Raw genomic sequence first — 20,141 nt, 5'->3', positions numbered from 1 at the left:
GTAGACTTCCTTTTATTGTGTAAAATGTAATGACGGAAATCTCGGCAGAACTCTTATTTTGAAGTCGCGTTGACTTCCGTTGAGCGGCGCGCGAGGTTTGTTTTCCTAGCAGGAGTGAAATAGCTAGCGGACTGACTGTTCTTCAACACTTCTGTTTCGTTTTAACTAATAGTTTGTGGTCAGTTGTCAACATTTTGTCAGCGTTTCATCGCGACATGAATGTCGAGACTCGTCGTCATGGTAAGTTAGTGGAACTGGAAAGCTAAAGCTACATTTGTCGTCTGGTGTTTTGTGAATGAGTAACTTAACGTTACCGTTAGCACTAAGTTAACCTGAATGTATAACTATCCATAGACATAATATGGTACTACCCGTACCACTGTCAAGCAGCTACAACATTTCCTACGGATACGAGTCAAACGTTAGCTTAGTTTACCGTTTCGACAATGTGTCATAAGCAGTTTTATTAACTACTGTAGTAAGTAAATGTAAGTGGAGCAGCAACCACAGACCGTGTAGCCGAAAGTAGCCGTAGACTGGCTAGCTCACCCTTAACCCTAACCCTTACACAGGCCTAGTTTAGCTTTAACGCTAAACTGCTATGGTTAATATCAGTTTCTGCTCTCTAACTTTGGCACAATGCAAACTTCTTCCGTCAGGTGTGCCGCGTAACAAGCCATAGGAATTACTCAAGTCACCTGGAATGGATTTACCCTCAACAAACATGTACGACGCCTTCAGAGATGAAATCTGGAAAGGTACATTACATCAACAGTCTTGTAAAGTTACAATAACAACTTTTAACATCAGTGCAGTTTAATTTATATATACGAATAAGAAATTAACTTTTTAACACCTACATATACGGATAATTACCCAACAAGACATCATACAAACACAAAACTTTTTTTTTTATTATCCAATGTAGAACTGGGACCACTGAACCCCAGGTGGTTTGATGTACTGACAGCCCAAACATTGGCAAACGAGGGAAGTGTCTACTCCGATCAAGATGAGCTCTGTGCTAACCAAGAGGGACATTTTAAAACGCCTTTCAACAAAACTGCAGTGGAGAGTCAGCTCTCTTCAACCCCTAAAGCTTTCAGACACAGTAGAGTTGTGTCACCAGGAACTGAGGATGAGCAATCATTCACTGCTGAACAAGGTAATGTCTGATTAATATTTGACAGCTGATGTTTCATGCAGTATTATGATTTAAATGTTTTTAAAATTGTATTAGACTACTTCTACACCGATAAGCTTTCCTGAGGTTGCATCTAAAAAATGTGTCTCTGTGTGCTGGATCTTAGAAAAAGAATCCGTGCGATGGGCAGCAGCACAAAGTCCATGTTTGTTTGGGACGTCAAAAGAGGGGTGAGTGCAACAACTTTAAGACTATTGTCTGTGAAGTTTGAAAGAGATAAATGTTTGAATAGCTCTTACTTGGTGCCATGAGTAAGAACGTGTATCTTGTTTTAATCAGTTACTTGTTATCAACTGATCTTTGGATATAATTTGTTTAGTTGTATTGTATATTTTGTTACTTGTGTTGTCTCTGCTTTTGATTGTCTGTCTTATTGTTTTTTTAGGGTGAAGGGGGATAAGTTTGCAAATGTTCAGCCTCTGAGTGAGGATAGTTTTGGTGAGCTGCATATTCATATGTATTTCACAAAATTTAATTAATTTCATTTAAAATACAAATCAAATTTTAACCGTTTTTTTCTGTCAACTGTACAGATTTAATTCATACCACACCAAAAACCCCAGTAAGTGTATTCAATCTAAGAGTGATGTTATTTTTGTACAGTAAATGCCAGTGCTTGAATGTGGAGTAATGGATACAGTTAAAATTTGCTCTCTTTTTTGTGTTGTTTCATAAATGCAGGTCAGCCATGCTAAGCAAATACGTGAAAGTCTTGGTGCACAGATACATCCTGATATATCATGGACAAGTTCTCTGAATACCCCACCAGCTGTGCTATCCACCCTGATTTTATGTAAGCAAATAATTCAGTTTTTTGTTAGATAAATGTATATTAAGTGTGTGTGTGTGTGTGTGTGTGTGTGTGTGTGTGTGAGATTAACATATTCTTAATGTTACAGCTAAAACTGATGAGTGTTCCAGCCCAGTGAGTGTTTCAGCAGACAAAACTGTTGTTGTAAGTAATCTGTCCACAATCTGTCAAAATGTACAGCAGACATAATTTGTAGAATTTCACTGAAGGTCCAATTTCTAGACTGAAATGTGAGTAAGAAGGAATCAGGGATTATTGTTCTGAAATGAATGGACAGATACGGTTGTGATGTTGAACAGGTGTGATATTTCAAATTACATCTGAAGTTGTTGGGTTTTTTTTTCTTTTTCTTTCTTAACTGTTTCAGATTGTACGGGAGCTTTTTCCTTCTATTTCAAATACAGCCGGAGTTGAGAAAGTACCACCCAAAAACAATGACATGTCTACTGTTCACCAAGGTACTGAGTTTTTACTTTTCAATTTTCTAGCATTAAGGATGGTGCAGTTGCTCTGAATATAAAAGGAAAAGCTATACATTGCAACAGATTTTCTTATTTTGCATTAGTGTTTACTGTTTAGATGTAAAATGTAAATAATAATTATTGCTGGTCTGTAATCAACAGGTATTGTTTCTCCAGAGGCTGATCAGAATCCAGGGATCAACACTTCTCCCCAGAATTCACTAAATCCGAGTGAGAGTGTTTGGAGACAGAAGCTACCAGATGCAATTGAGGATGGGGAAATACGCAGCACAGTAGCAGGTGTTCTTGACGGAGCTGAAAATGTTCTCTCAATGTTTTTCACCAACAGTAGTTCAGCACTGAGGAAGGTGAAAACTGACAGAATCAAGAGAAAGCAAATCATCCCAGCGAAAGAAGATCCCTGCAGCTCCACAGACAGTTCAGCTGCAAACAACACTGCACCCAGTGAGCAGAGAACAAATGATTTGGAACCTGTCAAACTCTCCTCTCCCCCACCAGTGAAAACTGGGGATATTGAAATCACCCAGTGGTCTCCACTGAGTTTATCTGAAATTCCTCCATGTACTGGTGATCCCTCTTGCAATGCTCGCAGTCCTGCTGCCCAAGTGGAAAATAATTTCTTTACAGAACAACTACAGAGTGACTCTGCTTGTGGCCACCTAGTCAGGCCAGCTTTGAAAATCACAGACTCTGGATTTATGAAGAAAAAGAGAAAATTTATTTACAGTATTGGGCCTTCAAAAACACAAGTTCATGGAAAAGAATCACAACCTCTGAAGACAGACTCATCACCAGGGATTCCAGATTCTGGTAAGACATCCCTCTTGCATGTAAATGTATTCATATCTTAAATGTTGTAATAAACTTTTTGCAAAATGACTGACCTTTTTTTCCCCCCCTCATAATGCTTTCTTTAAGGATACAAAGTGAAGCCGTCGGGGAAAGCCACAGGTGAAGCAGATTCTAGCAGTATCAGGCAGAACAAGACACCTAAACAGGAAAATGATGAAAATCTGCCTCTTTCCATACAATCAAAGGTCCAGGATCTTGACATGTCGCAGCTCTGCAGAGATTTTGCACAAGACTTCAGTCAAATATTGGACCCTAGTAAACTGAATAAAGTAGCAGAGGATACTTCTCAAAACGACTTCTCCCCATCAGCTTGTCTGTCAGCTATGAAACAAGCTAGACAAAAAGCAAGGCTGACAAACTTTTACAAGGACTGTAATGGCGTTACCAATACGGGACATGTTTCTGCCACAAATCAAAATACCTCCATTAGTGAGGGCGCAGTAGGTGACAGTGGATTCCAGTCTGTGGTTGTGGATACCTCTCACCTTACTACAACAACGTGTGTTCCCAGCTCAGAGAACATTGGTCAAAGTCAGCAGTGCACTGGATGCAAAACTGATATCCAAGTGACTTCTTTTCCATCTACAAACAAAGGAAATGCTAAATATATTTTTGATGATATTTTACAAGAACCTGATACTGATGCCAAGCTGTGCAGTGCAAACAAGGAAAGCCCGACACCACACAGTGAGATTAAGTTGCACACAGAGAGCACATCAACACTACTCCCCAGTAGTGCAAAAGCAACTGTGAATAACCTTAATTGCTCTCCACTCAATAGTCAAATTAATGGCAGTTTCCCAGAGAAAGAAACGGTTTCTCTTCCTTCCGTCCATGCATCAGGATTCCAAACGGCTTCAAATCGGAGTATACACATTTCCTCAGCCAACCTTGAGAGAGCCAAACGTCTCTTTGAACAGAATGAAGCTGAAAGGACATTTAGTGATCAGCACCTCAAAGGAGCCCATGACGTTAAAGAGGAAATTAGCACAACTAATCAATTAGTGAAAAATACAGTCTCAGACTCAAACCAGTCACACTATTCATGTGAAAAGTTGGGGGACATCGGTTGCCAGTTAACAGCTTCACAAAAGGCTGATGTGACAGAACTGTGCACTCTCCTAGAAGAAGCGGAAAGCCAGTTTGAATTTACACAGTTCAAAACTGCAAAGGTGCAGCAGCATTGTCAAGATAATGCTACCTTTCCCCAAAAAGCTGACAAAGAGCTTGACCCCGATTTTCTCATGGGTATAGATTTTGATGACAGCTTTAGTTCAGATGCTGAAAAGCACCTAGCAATGAATGCAATGCATGATAAAATGGCCCCAGTTTTAGGAAGTACAGCAAACTGTGAGACATCAAAGGTAACAAGTAAATCCACTGTTACCTCATTGTCAAGTGCAATGAAAAAGGAAAATTCCTCTACAGTAGATGTGCCTTCCTCTTCAAAGCACACTTCTGACGCCAGTAGCAGTATTGTATCAGCTGAACTCAAAAAACTTGACGGAGCTGGGTTCACTCAAATAAGCAAGCAGGAGAACAAAAAACCTTTGATGCCTGCTGTAGGATTTAAAACTGCAGGAGGAAATGTTTTGAGGGTTTCAAAGAAATGTCTCAGCAAAGCTAGAGCTTTGTTTGCGGATTTGGAGGAGACTCTGACAGACCAGCAATTGCCAGATAAACAAACCAGTGAAGTTGATGCTAAAACCAAGCAGAAACAGGTCACAAGCATTAGAGATAAAGATGCTGCCAGAAATTCTGAAAACCGAATGGACAAAGGCTTATGTCAAAGTGGGTTCCAGATGGCCAGTGGGAAAGTGATTAATATTTCAGAGAAAGCTATGCAAGAGGCAGATACTTTCTTCAAAGAGTGTGACATTAGTGACAGCAACACTGGCTTGTCAATAAAACATAAAAAGTACATTGAACCCTTGCCTTCAAGTGTCAGTCATATGAAGAAACATTCAAAAGTAAAAAATATCAAAGGGATTAACGAAAATCACTCTGAAGATCGAATCAATGAATTTGAAAAAGCAAATGCTGGACCAGCTTCGTGTCATAATATGGATATTCATAGTTCAGGTTTTAAGAATATGCCACCTGTAATGGATGCAGTTTCTTTCTCTGGAAACCTGCCCTCCAACAGGAAGTCACTTTCTTCTTTCTCAGGCACTACAGAGAGTACTGGCCCATCTCCCATTAATCTGTTGAAAAATGGAGGTGGATTCTCTACAGCCAGTGGAAACAAAGTATTCGTCTCAGCTGAAGCAATGAAGAAAGCACAGTGTCTTTTGAATGAAGTTCATACACTCGAGGACACAAACAAACAGCTGGAACAGAAAGGAAATCCTTTAAGAACTGTCCATCTTACCAGTAAAAATCAAGATGCCCCACCTACAAATGGTGGATTTCAGACAGCTAGTGGCAAAGGAGTTGTCATTTCATCTGCAGCTCTCAAAAAAGCAAAATCGTTGTTAAGTGAGTGTGAAGCACTTGAGGACAAAATTGGTGTAAAACCAACACATTCCACAATGCCTGTTCCTCGTCTGTCATCCATGAATGGTGGATTTCATGCAGCTAGTCATAAGCCTATGGCACTTTCAGCTGAGGCCCTCGAGAAGGCAAAAGCTCTTTTCAGTGACATCACTTTCAGTGCAGAGAACCCAGGTCTTTCAAACACAAGGAACAACGACAAGAAACACGACAATGCTGGAAATTCAGACAAAGTCCATGTGTCTCAGAAAAACCTGTTGAAAGACTGTGATAAAGACAGTAGTAATGGAATCTCAGTCAATTCTGATAAATGTGTAGTGCCTCCGAGAGGATGTAACATTGAGAAGAAACACCTTTCAAAATGTAAACAAGCTCAAAGGCTGACAAACACTTCTGAAGAGTGCGGAAATGGACACACCGAGTTTGAAAATTTTAACATGGAGGCAGTCGTAAACCAAGAACACTTGCTGCCTCACGATGTAGAGATTCATAAAGGTGCTTGTAAGAACACACCAGATTCCACCAATGAAAAAACATACTTTGATGTTATGCACAATGGGGAAGAAAAAGGCTTTGCCATCAAAGATGTGGATTTCTCTGTCTCTAGAGGCTTAAGCCATGCTGGTGGATTCAGTACAGCCAGTGGAAAAAAGGTATCTGTGTCAGATGACGCAATGAAAAAAGCAAAGTCGCTATTGAATGACTGTGCTACCACTAAGGACACAGGTGAAGAACCAGAACAAAGTGAAGACTTCTTGCCACCAGAAAACAGTAAATATGATGGAGTGGAGGCTAAGATGCCAGTTTCACATTTACCACCCAGCAATGGTGGATTTCTTGCAGCCAGTGGTAAATCTGTGGCATTTTCATCCGAGGCTCTCCGGAAAGCAAAAGCGCTCTTCAGTGACCTCAGTTTCAATGTTGAAATCCCAGTTGTTTCAGACACAGGGAAGAGTGATAAACACAAAGATACTCAACTACGTACAGAAAAAATACATGGTGGTTTCACAACTGCGGGGGGAGCCAAAGTCCATGTGTCACAGAAAAATCTTTTGAAAGCAAGGAACCTTTTGAAAGAATTTGCAGATGGGGAGACTCTCAATTCAAACTCAACAAGCATGACACCACATGACACACATGTGACAAATCAATCAGAAGTGAAAGATGTGAAAAGAAGTTCAAATTCTAATTTCTACACAGCCAGAGATGGGGACATGCCTGAGAACAAAAATCCCCCTGAGGAGTTGAAATCTCTTCAGTCTTTGAAAGACACTGACCATGAAGATTCAGTTGCACATGATTGCATTTCTGCCAAAGAAAAGACTCTTAGAGATGCCTCTGAGTTTGAAGGGGGCAAAATTACCCAATCATCGGTGGACAACCTCCGTGACACTCCTGGAGCAGAAATACAGAATGTGATGGACAGTGAAAAAATTCATACAGCCAGCAGTCAGGGACAGCAGTCAGAGTCTTCAGCACTAATATTACAGTCACTTAACCTCAGTGGCTGTACTAAGACCCAACAGAAGCTTTTGGCCCAGGAAGCGCTTGATTGCACAAAAGCTTTGTTAGAAGATGAAAATAAAGCTGGCCAAAGGCTCTCAGTGACTTTAGAAAATGTGCCACAGCAAGACTACCCAAAATGCAACAACAGATCTCTAGATGAACAAAAAGGAAAAGGGAAAAGATCGATGGATGCTGTAGATATGACAGGTAAGTGGCAGCTTGTCTTTGTATTTTCAGATCTTACTGAATATGGACTATTAGAAGAACAGATGTATTTAATTGCACTTCTTTTAGCTGGGGTCAAAGTTGTGACAGTTTGTGCCCCAGTTAGATATTTTAATTTAAGTAGTCTTCCCATATTGCTTATGTTTATGTTTATTAAAGACTCCCATTAGCTACTTATTGAACTGTTATTTTGAGATTAACTAAGATGTTTGATTATTACTTACCCTGAAGTCGTGATTCTATGTGTAAAGCCATTGCTATTAAACTTAACTTACTGATTGCTTTAACATATTTTAGGTCAACCTCCCTTGAAAAGACGATTGCTTGAAGAATTTGATAGGACTGTTGATGGTCCAAGATGTTCAACCCTCACGCCACAAAAAAGTTGTTCTACTAGTAAGTCAATAGCACTGAAATAAATTATCTAAAGGATGTGCATCTCTTAATTAAATAAAACTTAATGTTTTTTTTGTTTCGTTTTGTTTTTGTCCTAATGAAGGTGTAATGAAAGACAGGCGAGCTTTCAAGTACAGCGTCTCCCTTCATCCAAACATCACAAGGCCCCACATGTAAGTTGCTTTAAAGTTGTTGGCCATCTTTTCAAGATGCAAACTCAGGTTTTTAGCTCTGTGATGTATGTATTTATCTTACAGGAATGGAAAAACCTATGTGCAGAACAGCCTGCAAAAGGCAACACCAACACAACATTCAGCCTCAGGAGACGGCAGATCAGCACATTCCAAGATGCCAGTGTTTGTTCCTCCATTCATCAAAAATACAAAGACAGGGGCTCACAAGAATTTACTCCCCAAGGACAACATAAGAACACCTTCTGCATTTGTTCCCCCATTCAAAAAACAAAGAACTATTATTCAAGAGAGCTCATCTAAACCACAAGAGGAGGAGAGTAAACACCACCATCTCTTTGTAACACAGTCTAACACAGTAACACACAACAGCAACACTTTTATACCGCCCCCTAAAAAAACACAAAGCAGTATAGATGTGGCTGGTAATAAAAGCAAAGAAGGCATTCAGACAGTGGCTTTGGTCGATCCAACAAATGATTATTTGAAGGATAATCAAAATGTTCCTGTTGGCTGTGGATCAATGGACTCTGCTGCAGAGGCATCATGTGTGGAGAACACATTTTCCAAAAGCCGAGGTGCATTAAACTTTGCAGATGAAGTCAGTTTGATACACTGTGTACACTTTACATAACATAAGAACTAACCTGATGTGTTTATAGTTACAGATATATCTCTGAATCTTGAAAATGTGGAACTGGCACGTGATATGCAAGACATGAGAATCAGGAAAAAGAAGCGCCAAACTATTCGACCGTTTCCAGGTAGTTTGTTTCTAACCAAAACTTCAGGGGTTTCACGCATCCCATTAAAAGCTGCAGTAAATGGAAAACCTCCTCAGAGATACACTCAAAAACAGGCAAGGCCAGAACTGTCACTACAACTTAAGAGCATCTGCTGTCAGTGGATTTTATTGTATTTATATGTCTTGGTGCTGCTGTCTTTCAGCTGTATGGATACGGGGTACATCAGCACGTGTCTGAAATCACAAGTGAGACTGCAGAAACGTTTCGTTTTAATTTGCGACAGTTCCTCAAACTGGAAGCACTTACAGATGGAGGTGGAGTTCAGCTTGCTGATGGAGGGTGGCTGATCCCCAGCAATGATGGGACTGCAGGGAAAGGAGAGTTTTACAGGTATTAATTTGAAGTTGACTCTGATCTTCAATCTATTACACTGCTTATTTTTTATTAAACTGGCAGATGTCTTGATGTCTGCAATGCAGCACACAGGCTGATACTGTACTGAATATGATCTTTTTCTTCACTGTCCACAGAGCATTATGTGACACCCCAGGTGTTGATCCTAAGCTGATAAGTGAGGAGTGGGCGTACAATCACTACAGATGGATTGTATGGAAGCAGGCGTCCATGGAAAGATCTTTTCCAGAAACAATGGGAAGCCTTTGTCTGACGCCAGAGCAGGTTCTACTACAACTTAAGTACAGGTGTGTAGGGTTATATCTTGTATCAGTCCTATGAATGTCTGAATATCAGATACACTTCTAAACACTTTATTTCATCATTATTACTTTTGTGTAATCTTTACAAAGGGCTGGGTTTGCAGATGATTATGATTATTATCATAATTGACTGATCAGTTCATATGTGTATTTTCTCTTCTTCATTGTTTGTTTAAAACTATTTTGAATATATTAATAATTCTCCCTACATTCATCAAAGAGGAACTATGCTACATTTTTACCTTAACAATGCTTAATTTTTATCCTAATTAAACAGCTTTGGAGTAATTGTGACAGTTATAAAAATGACTTGTAACTTGTTACAAGGGAGAATGGAGGCTCTCTGCCTTCCACCTAGACAACCAACAACCAACCTTACAAGATCAGTACTGTACCTCTGACCCAGTGTCTCAGCTCTCGTCTCGGCCCCTAACCCGTAATCTCTTGTTTATGACAGATCAGACTACACAAATATACACGTCGTAACATTGTATATGATATATAACGTATCCAATGCTGGATTGCTTTCACGCCCGGGTTCGTTGAAAACAAATGCACATGGCCAGGAGGAGGGTTAGAAAAACAGCAGAAAAGTAACAGTACTTGCATAGTTTCCCTTTAAGATACTGTAATGTTTACAAATGTCACACATGTGATTGTTTTTACACATTTACATACTCTTGCTAATGATAAAATACCTGAAAAGCATAGCATGTGTTATTGAAATAAATGTTATGGTCTTCTGTTGATTGTTAACATTTTTAATGACCTGTCCTCTAAAGCATTTCATTATTTTCCATGTCTCAGATATGATGTAGAAGTCGATCACAGTCGGAGGCCAGCTCTCAGGAAGATCATGGAAAGGGATGACACAGCAGCCAAAACCCTGGTGCTCTGTGTTTGCGGGATCGTCTCCAGGGGTCACTCCCCAAAGAGACAGAGTCGAAATGACACTAGGACTCCACAAGGAGCTGATGCCAAGGTTGAATCCCCATCTGCAGTTGTATGGTTGACAGACGGATGGTACGCCATTAAAGCTCAGCTGGACGAACCTTTGACTGCCATGCTTCACAAAGGTCGACTGGCTGTCGGTGGCAAGTTGATCATCTATGGGGCTCAGCTGGTGGGTTCACAGGATGCTTGCTCCCCTCTGGAAGCACCTGAGTCACTCATGCTAAAGGTACCTAAAGAAGGTGATTGAAAATCTATTGAGCATATGATATATACAAGATAATATATTGACTTTTTGTTTTTTACAGATTTGCACCAATAGCAGCAGACCTGCGCGCTGGGATACTAAACTTGGGTTTCACAGAGATCCAAGGCCATTCCTGCTTCCTGTCTCTTCTTTCTACAGCAATGGAGGGCCAGTAGGCTGTGTGGATATGACCATACTGAGAAGTTACCCCCTACAGGTGAGCTTTGTCTTTGATTTATTTACTGTTATTCCAGGAGGGGGATATTATTATGCCTTTGACTGTATCCTCCTTGTACATTTTTTCCAGTGGATGGAGAGGAAACCAGATGGGGGCATTGTGTTTCGTTCTGTTCGCTCAGAGGAGAAGGAGGCTGGACGGTACAGCAGTCAAAAACAAAAGGCCATGGAAATCCTTTTTTCCAAGATTCAGACTGAATTTGAAAAGGAGGAGAAAGGTAGGGATGCTTTCTCCCTTTTAAGTACAGACTGAAAAAGAATATTTTAACAATATTTGAACTTTACCGGAGGATTTTTTCATCTTCAGGTAATAAACCCCGGCACAGGAGACGGACAGCAGTTCGTCAGGATATTGGAAATCTGCAAGATGGAGAGGAGCTGTATGATGCAGTGGGTGATGACCCATCTTACCTAGAGGTGATTGGAAGTTTACTTTACAGACTTAATTGTTGACTTCATTCCTCTTATGAATAGGGATTTAGCTGCATGTCTATCATACTTCCATGCTCTAGGCCCATTTGAGTGAACAGCAGTCACAGACTCTACAAAACTACCGTCGCTCTCTGATGGAGAAGAAGCAGGCAGAACTGCAGGATCGATACCGTCGAGCTGTGGAAGCAGAGAACAGTGACGGGGGCTGTCCCAAACGAGATGTTACACCTGTGTGGAGACTCTACTTTGGTGACTCCATGGACCAAACTGGCAGTGGTGTGTGTTGATTTTCCTTCTTCTTTGACTTATTAATTGTTTCTGTTTTTTATTTTTTCAAATACTGGTTGTAATTAGTTTTTCTTGGTTTCAGTTTACCAGTTGAATCTTTGGCGGCCTTCCTCAGATCTGCAGTCTTTACTGAGGGAAGGCTGTCGATACAAAGTCTATAACCTCACTGCCTCAGATGGAAAGAAACGCAGTGGAATTGAATCTGTTCAACTCACTGGGACAAAGAAAACACAGTTTCAGGACATACCGGTAATGTGCAGAATTACTGCCTTCTGCATATGCGGTGTAACTATGGGATTATGTATCCAGAATTATGTGAATTACTGGATTCTAGGTTCTAACAGGCATGGTTTGTTTTATCATCAGGTTTCCCAGGAATGGTTATCAGTACATTTCCAACCAAGGGTTTCTACCAATTTTGTGAATCTTCAAAAACCTGAATTTCAGCCTCTCTGTGGAGAAGTTGATCTCACAGGATATATCATCAGTGTCACAGATGGACAGGGTAGGTGACCTTTTTTTTTTTTTCGCTCCTAACTGTTTCTTCCATAATTCATGGTTAACTAATTGTTTGTGCTTTTGAATTCAGGTTCCTCTCCTGCTTTTTATTTGGCTGATGGCAGACTGAACTTTGTTAAAGTGCGCTGTTTCAGCAACTTTACGCAGTCTGGCCTGGAGGATATTGTAAAACCCTATGTGCTGTTGGCTCTGAGCAACCTGCAGCTGAGAGGTCAGTCCACATGTCCCACTCCTGTTGTGTACGCAGGAGATCTGACTGTCTTCTCTACAAACCCCAAGGAGGTTCATCTACAGGAATCCTTTAGCCTCCTCAGAAACGTGGTCCAGGTACAGTGCTAAAAGAAAAATCCTAAACCTCCTAAAATGCTTCAAAAACAGTGTTAATCCTTAATCTTGTACAGCAAAGATTGGATGCTCTCAAAATGCTTGACGCTTGCTTAATACGGTTAGGTGCTGGAATAGAAATATCCAGTAGATCTATTATTGTTTAGTCATCACCGGCCAGACCCATTTTCAGCTCCTCTCCCCCTGTGGTTTAAAATGTCTTAACTATAATATTTCTCATATGTTTTCAGAGTCAAGAGAACTTTTTTCGAACTTGTGAAGAAAAGCTTTCACATTTAATCAAATCTGATGGTCGGAGCTCGATGTGTTCTCCAGCACCACAACCACAAACCCCAGCTTGTACATCAGACAGAAGACAAGACACCAGTGTGAGTTTAAGCGCTTGCTGTGTCATCTGAGGCTGTTTAATACATTTCTTTCATAATCATTCAGTATTGACTTAAAAGCTACTATTGTGTCTTTTTTTTTATATGCAGCTGGTTTGTCAGCAACCAGTCAAGGGTCCTGGATCCTTCACACCTGTCAGCAGCCACCCTGCTGGAGCCACAGCTTCTACAGAGAAAGACCCCAAAAGTGTGAAGAGGAGAAGAGCTCTGGACTATCTGTCTCGTATCCCGTCCCCACCGTCCCTCACCCATCTGGGGTCACTGGTTTCTCCATGTGTAAAAAAGACATTCAATCCCCCTCGGAGGTCTGGGACACCAAGCACTTTAAAAACTGTACACACCCCAGCTCGCAAACCTGTAGTGTCACAGGTGGACGATGGGTGGGTGAATGATGAGGAACTGGCGATGATTGATACTCAGACACTGCGTGCTGGTGATTTACTGTAAATACATAAGACTGTATAATAATTAGTATGCATAGACTTTTGTGTGAGTGAATTGAAAGGGTAAATGCTGTGTGTGTTACATATTGTGTGGTTTTTGTCTTGCTCGACTAATAAAAGTGGAGAGGTCAACTCACAACAGTTAAGTCATGTCATTCATTCCTACCAATCGCCTTTCTTCTCTTTTTCTGTAGTAGTTAAAACCCATAATTATGCTTTGTTTTAGTACAAATAACACAAAGATCACACTGAGCTGTCACTCTGACAAACATGTGTGTGTCTTAAGCTGTAATTGTATAGGACAGTGCAAAATTTCAATTGTGCCTCATGATGATTGTTTAATAGCACCAACAGTGTACTGTGCATTGTAAAACTAATCCTGCTGAAAGAAAAATGAAGATTAAGCTGCATTTCATATTTTACACTCTTGATTACCTAATTTGGTACATGTACAGTCTAATACAACCCAATATAATATCACTGTCATAAAGTCCTAGATATCTGAAAGGTGGTGTGGTTCAGGACAAGAGGTGTTATGACAGGTGCTTGGTGGCCAAGTGGCTCAGCGGACACCATCACATTGTTTAATCAATCCAAATTTTCTCACATGTCCACTTAGTGATAACCGCAGTGGGGTTTTTTTTTATAAACGCTGTCAAAGAGGTCATAGTCCTACCCACTGACTACTGTATGTTGGGCAGTGTCTGTAGTAGTAGCTATGCCCCACTTTTAAGTATGTAGGCCTAAATAAAGGACAGAAGGTAAGGAACAAAAAATTAAATTTAAAAATCTTACAAAAAAAAAAACCAAAACAAATCAAAACATATTTTTTGGGGGGGAACTCTTGGCTTTAATTGACAGGACAGTGGTGGGATACTTGGGGGGAACGACATGCAGTACAGATCAGCACAATAGGGAGTATACATGGGGCTTGTGAGTCTGTGCCGCTCCAGAGCCGCTGGTGGCGCTGACGTGCTCTGTCGCCGAGACCGTAATGAGGAAAAGAAGAATGACGTCACTTCCGTAAACACAAGGCACTGACAATGTTGAAGTTGAGTGCCGGGTGTTTTTTCATTTCGTTTTCCCCCCATGATTTATTCCTCCTGCATGTAAACGGTAAGTATTGAGGAACAGCGACTTTTACTCTATGTTGATGTGTCGAGGTAGTAAAATGATTAAAAAAAAAAAAAGTAAAGTTTATTTCACCTAATGTGGACACAGTAGCTAACGTTAACGGTTAACTGTTGCCCTGCCCGCCTGATTTAGGTTTCAGTTCATGTAAAACGACCTCAGTGAGCTTGTAAGTGTGCAGACACACTGAGAAACTAATCACGAATTTATCAATGGCAATGGGTTTACATCATGTTGATAAAATGGTTATTAACGCATGTAAAAAGAAAAGCACATTGCATAGACAATTTAAAAACATAGAACTACTGAGGCAGAAAGGAAATACAAAAAAATATAACTAATATCAAAAGTACAGCTGAAAACGTTAAACGCAACTGATAACCATTTACCACACTTTCCAAATTACTTCAAAATCCAAATTTTATTTGTCTTAGTGTAGTAGGCTACTTGATAAGTTAATCATAGATATTTTTCATAAAGTAAAAGCAAAAAATCTACTGACTGGAATAGATATGATGGTGATTAAGTTGATTCAATTAAGCACTGGGTGTTTTTTTTTGGGTTGTATTTAAATGTTAATGTGAATTATTACTGTAAATAGAGGACAAGAGATAAAGGGGTAGGACCACATTGTTTTTGTTGTTGATTGTCTCTTTTGTCATTGATTGTCATTCGGTTAAATTCAGATAAAAAAAATATCTTAACCTTGCATTAATCTGTTTTCTTGTAGATGTCTCACACTGAGTCCTGTCCGGATTTAAAAAGCCCTTGTATGGGTGAAGATGCTGATGGTGATGACTCAGCTGACGACACTCAGTGTGTGAGCAGTGACTGCATCAGTCCGGACAGCAGTGTGAGGGAGCGTGTGATAAAGGAGGTAGGACTCACCAGCACCACTTTCATTGGTCCAGCATTTCCTCCAGAAAAACACACCACCAAGCCTGACATTGAAGACACACTGAGCGAGTTTTACAAGGAGCTTGAGAAGATCGATACACCTGATGGTGCTAATGGTAACCCAGGGCAACGAGCACCAACCTCACCTCCAAAAACAGCTATCAGCAAACAAACTCAGGATGTACACAAGGAGAAAAGTGTTGACACGAACAAATCTGAAGAAACAGATGGGTGCCAGAGAAGCAGTGGACAGAAACAGCCACCCTGGTCACACTGGTATCAAAATAAGCCCTACTACCCCAGAAGGCCACGGCCAGACATGGACCCTAGCTCTTATAGAGCTGCACCCACTCAAAACCACTGGCATTATCCTCAACCTCTGAACAGACCTCCAGACCCAAGATTACACACACCCCCATTCCATCACCCACCACCCCCACCTGCATTCCTAAATCCACAAAATCCCCCACCACATGTGAATCCTAACTGGAGCGGTTCAGGAGTGGCGAACCAGTATCCAGAGAAATCTCATTTTCAAACATTCCCTCAGGACTATGATGCAGATTACCCACATCACTTAAACAGGGAAGAACGGGGTTGTAGTAGCTACGATACATACTCAGATAACATGAATACAGGGTGGTCTAGAGATAGAGAAGAAGAACGGTATCAATGTGATGAAGGTTACGACAGGCGTCAGAGATATGATTCTGAAAACCAACTCTGGGAACGACAGCATCACTGCCAAACCCCTGATCATTCTCATGCATCCGGTTCATCTCTGGTGCTTATCTTGATGAGGGGATTGCCAGGATCTGGGAAATCTACACTGGCCAGGTACGTCTGTGTAATCTTAATTCACCTAAACAATAAACTAATGTGTCGCTCAGTTTAAGGAGCCAAAACTTTAATTTCCAAGCCTAAAGCTTCTAGCTTAACTTAGCATTTGTGACCCATCTCTCTCACAGGGAGCTGCTCTCCACTGGTCCCAATGGGCTGATACTGAGCACAGATGACTACTTTGCTTACAAGGATGGCTACCACTATGAACGAGGCCTTCTTGGAGTGGCACATGAGTGGAACCAGAGCAGAGGTATTGTCTCCTGAAATGGTCCTGTGACTCTAAGTTATTTGTTTGTTTGTTTGTTTATTTATTCATTCCATGAAAAAAGTTAATTGTATCACAAATGCGTCTTTTCATTGTGATCTTCTGGGTGAGGCTGTTTTCACATATGCAATACTGTGCAGAGGTTTTCGGCACTAAAAGTAAAACAAGTTTGCTTTTTACAAAATAATGCCATGAGTACTTTTAGTTTGTAACTTCATACGAAGTGCACTGACAAGGTAACATTTCAATTAAAATGTTGTGTTTGCTATTAAAGCAGAAGTAAGCGGAATATTTGTGTTAATATAAGTCTTAAATAGTTATATCTTCTGACGGCAATCACTTAAATAGAGTGTTTGGTCCAAAACAGGGGTCTGTCAGTCACTCTGCTCTGCTGTAAGCCGAGGAGAAAACGTCTTGTATACTTCCTTGTATCCTACAACCTTTATCCAATGAGGAGAGAGAACGGCATGAAGGGATGTGTGTGCAGCCAAGGGATGCGCGTGAATGTGGTGACGTAGGGACGAGGACCAATAGATCCATGACGAGGGCGGGGGCTGCTAACTAACGAAGTTAGCCAAAACAGCCGGATCGCTTACTTCTGCTTTAAGACAGAATTAGTTCTCCTCATGACACATACTCACAGTTTTTGAAGTTACTTACAAACCAGACTCAGTTATGTTGATTTCGGGATTTCGGGAGGACATAACATCTGTACATCAAAATGTCAAGTCAATCAATCAATCAATCAATCAATCAATCAAATATGTTAGTTTTAGAAATGTGTTTTGGAGAGATTTTCTTGCCTGAACTTGGTTCAACCTTCTTCCTCTTTTCTTTTTTAAATCTTCTTTCAGCTAAAGATGCTATGTACGATTGCCGTTCTCCAATTATTATTGACAATACAAACATTCAAGCTTGGGAAATGAAACCATATGTCAAAATGGTAAGTGCTGATGTCACATATTAGTAACTAATCACCTGATTGATAGTATCTAAATACAATGTGTTGTATTTTGTATATAGATCTTAATAAAAATATCTATTTTTTTAACAGGCCTTGGAGAGAGGATATAAAGTTGACTTCTGTGAACCTGACACCAGCTGGAAGGTGGATCCCTATGAGCTTGAAAAGTATGGTTCTTTATTAATTATCCCATGCTGGTGCAGACTTTAAAACACTTCCTAGCATGACCTGACTGCACTTGTTTGCCCTCTAGGAGGAACAAGCATGGGGTTCCCCAGGACAAGATCGCACAGATGTTGGATCGCTTTTCTTTTCCTGTATCAATAGATATTGTCATGAGCTCACAAGAGCCTCCTCATGTGAACCAGAGACGTCAGCCAGAGCGTCACAGACGATGAACCAGAGCTTTCCATTAGGTAATAGAAGGGGTAAAACAACCAAATAATTTGCCTTGAAGAACATTTTTGTAGTGGTGTAAATATTACAGCTGCTGTTTCTACGTGATTTTAATTTATAATTTTGTACAATGTAAATTTGTGTAAAGGGAAAACAAATCTATTTTCTCTAAAGTGTCAGTTGTAATATCTTTGTAAAAGAAAAATATACTACTTTCTACTTTGATACATTTTGCAGTTTTTATAATTGATTACTAGTTGCTTGTCAAAGAAGTTTTCAGCATTATCTGAGTCCCTGAAATCTGCAGTGCAGCTGTGAGAAATTTCTGTTCTGGTAAACCACAAGTTACAAACTGAGTTTACATCTATGGTTAGACAAACATGTTTGTTTGGAGCCAAGGAGTTGTTTGTCCTGTCTGTTGATGCCTGCAAGGCCACTGCAGTTGCTCAGAGTGTGTTCATTAATGTCGTGCTCCACCATCCATGCGGTTGCTGCACAGGTACAGTACAGTGTTGTAGATTTTTTTTTTCTTCATCATTTGGGCAAATTCTTGTTTTGTTTTTTGTTTTTTGTTTTTTGTTTTTTGTTTTTTGTTTTTTTTTTGGGGGGGGGGGGGGTTATTTGTGGGTTGAAATATGAAAGTGAAGGAACAGAACAGTGAATATACCAGAAGCACTTAATATTAGTTAATTGAGTCTTTGAGTGCAGTGCGAAAACAATGTAGAGTCGTTATCACAATATCGGCTCTGATATTCTACAAAAGTGTGTGTAGAGACATGTTGGTCTGATTCCATTCATTACTGCGTCTCACAGGAAATCACATTTTGCCTTTGTATTCCCTCTGGTCTTCATTAAAGCAGCACACAGGTACTGCTTTATTGACTCCAGCCAGGATTTATTTTTACTGGACCTCAAGATTGTTCTCCCTCAAACATTCATCTCCACTTTAGCAGACATTTTGATCCAGTTTGAGAGCTTTTTCATTAGAAATTGCTACCTGAAGTCTTTTAAAACCACATCATCTTTAACACAAGTGTTTTACCTCCGCCTGTGGATTCTGGGCCAGGTTCATATTTTTCCTGTGGAGCTTCACGTGACAGATCTGGGTTAGTTTTTTAGTTCTCCTCCTCATGTTATGCAGACCTCGCTGTTTCATGTTTAAAAATAGCACAAAGGAAAATAACGTTGTGAATTGGATGCACATAAAGTGAGAAGTCTTTTTACAAGTATGTGCTGGTTTTGGCTGAGAGAGGATGATCAGTGGAGGTTTAAACTGCCAATAGAGGGGAGAGGGGGAGAGTCTTATGCAATAGAAACCTAGTAACTGCAGTTGAAGCAAGGTATGGTTGTGACTATTGTCAGTTGGCATTTTAGATGCATTCCAATGTAATTAAACAAATCATCCTCACCTCTGGGCTTTCGGTCCATGATTGTAAGGGCCCACATTTCTATATGGATATAGACATTGCACAGATTTCAGCTGCACTTTCATCTTGACCATTGGCCATTTTCTGTTTGACTTTGTCCAGCTGCTTTTGGAAGTGTCTCACTAACCCCGAAGCTGTGATATTCTTTTTTCCTCATGTTGCTGAAGAGCATGTGATCTCTCCATGACATTAAATTGTTGGTTCCCTCGTGATGTCTCAAGGTTGACCGACATACAGTATTCAAGACTCATATTACAGTATAGGCTATATGGTACTTCTATCTGCAGCTTCATGTCTTGTCGCTGGAGGTTTGTTGTTAACATATAGCATATCGACCTTCATCTACAGATTCGTGCGCCAGTGTGCAAGGCAACACCTAACAGTTCATGAATTGATGTGAGTCTCATCTTTCCTGCAGTGAACATAACGTGTATCATGTGCAACCGTACAGATGCAAGATGCAATCAATCTGCTACAAAAAAGAAAGGAAATAGGAACTTTATGAGTTACTCAGAAAGATGTAAAGATAACACAACAACAATAACCACTACATACAAAATGATTGTACCTAGGGTTGTAATGCAGCAGTTTGGAAAATCTGATCAGATCTTGATAAATATAGATGTTCAAGTGACTTTGAATCCCGGACTTCTAAGGCTGAGCTATTTAGCTGAATGTCTCTGAGATAACAATGACCTTGTTTAGGAGCTTTAAATGAGCTTTCAAACAGACAATGGCTCCTTCTCTC

General features: G+C 40.3%; 2 protein-coding genes across 2 annotated transcripts; both read left to right on the top strand.

Annotated features, from left to right (window-relative positions):
- Positions 1–73: 73 nt before the first annotated feature.
- Positions 74–13,613, top strand: brca2 (BRCA2 DNA repair associated). Its single transcript, XM_085796011.1, has 27 exons — positions 74–240; positions 660–758; positions 929–1,165; positions 1,311–1,374; positions 1,590–1,642; positions 1,738–1,766; positions 1,886–1,997; positions 2,104–2,159; positions 2,383–2,473; positions 2,639–3,307; positions 3,416–7,555; positions 7,871–7,969; positions 8,073–8,142; positions 8,227–8,738; positions 8,829–9,019; positions 9,109–9,296; positions 9,437–9,607; positions 10,430–10,802; positions 10,882–11,037; positions 11,128–11,275; positions 11,365–11,474; positions 11,570–11,765; positions 11,860–12,026; positions 12,144–12,282; positions 12,367–12,623; positions 12,872–13,009; positions 13,118–13,613. Exons 2-27 carry the CDS (start codon positions 704–706, stop codon positions 13,472–13,474), a joined length of 8,778 nt encoding a protein of 2,925 aa, XP_085652137.1. The 5' UTR covers positions 74–240; positions 660–703; the 3' UTR covers positions 13,475–13,613.
- An 857-nt stretch (positions 13,614–14,470) lies between these two features.
- Positions 14,471–18,974, top strand: n4bp2l2 (NEDD4 binding protein 2-like 2). Its single transcript, XM_085796010.1, has 6 exons — positions 14,471–14,586; positions 15,332–16,335; positions 16,467–16,591; positions 17,461–17,549; positions 17,661–17,737; positions 17,824–18,974. Exons 2-6 carry the CDS (start codon positions 15,332–15,334, stop codon positions 17,966–17,968), a joined length of 1,440 nt encoding a protein of 479 aa, XP_085652136.1. The 5' UTR covers positions 14,471–14,586; the 3' UTR covers positions 17,969–18,974.
- The last annotated feature ends 1,167 nt before the right edge of the window (positions 18,975–20,141 follow it).

This window comes from Trachurus japonicus, chromosome 13, assembly GCF_045865225.1.
Source record: "Trachurus japonicus isolate A0001 chromosome 13, Traja_1.0".
NCBI classification, from domain to species: Eukaryota; Metazoa; Chordata; class Actinopteri; order Carangiformes; family Carangidae; genus Trachurus; species Trachurus japonicus.
Note: the sequence above shows the minus strand (reverse complement) of the source record. Positions and strands in the feature narration are given on the sequence as shown.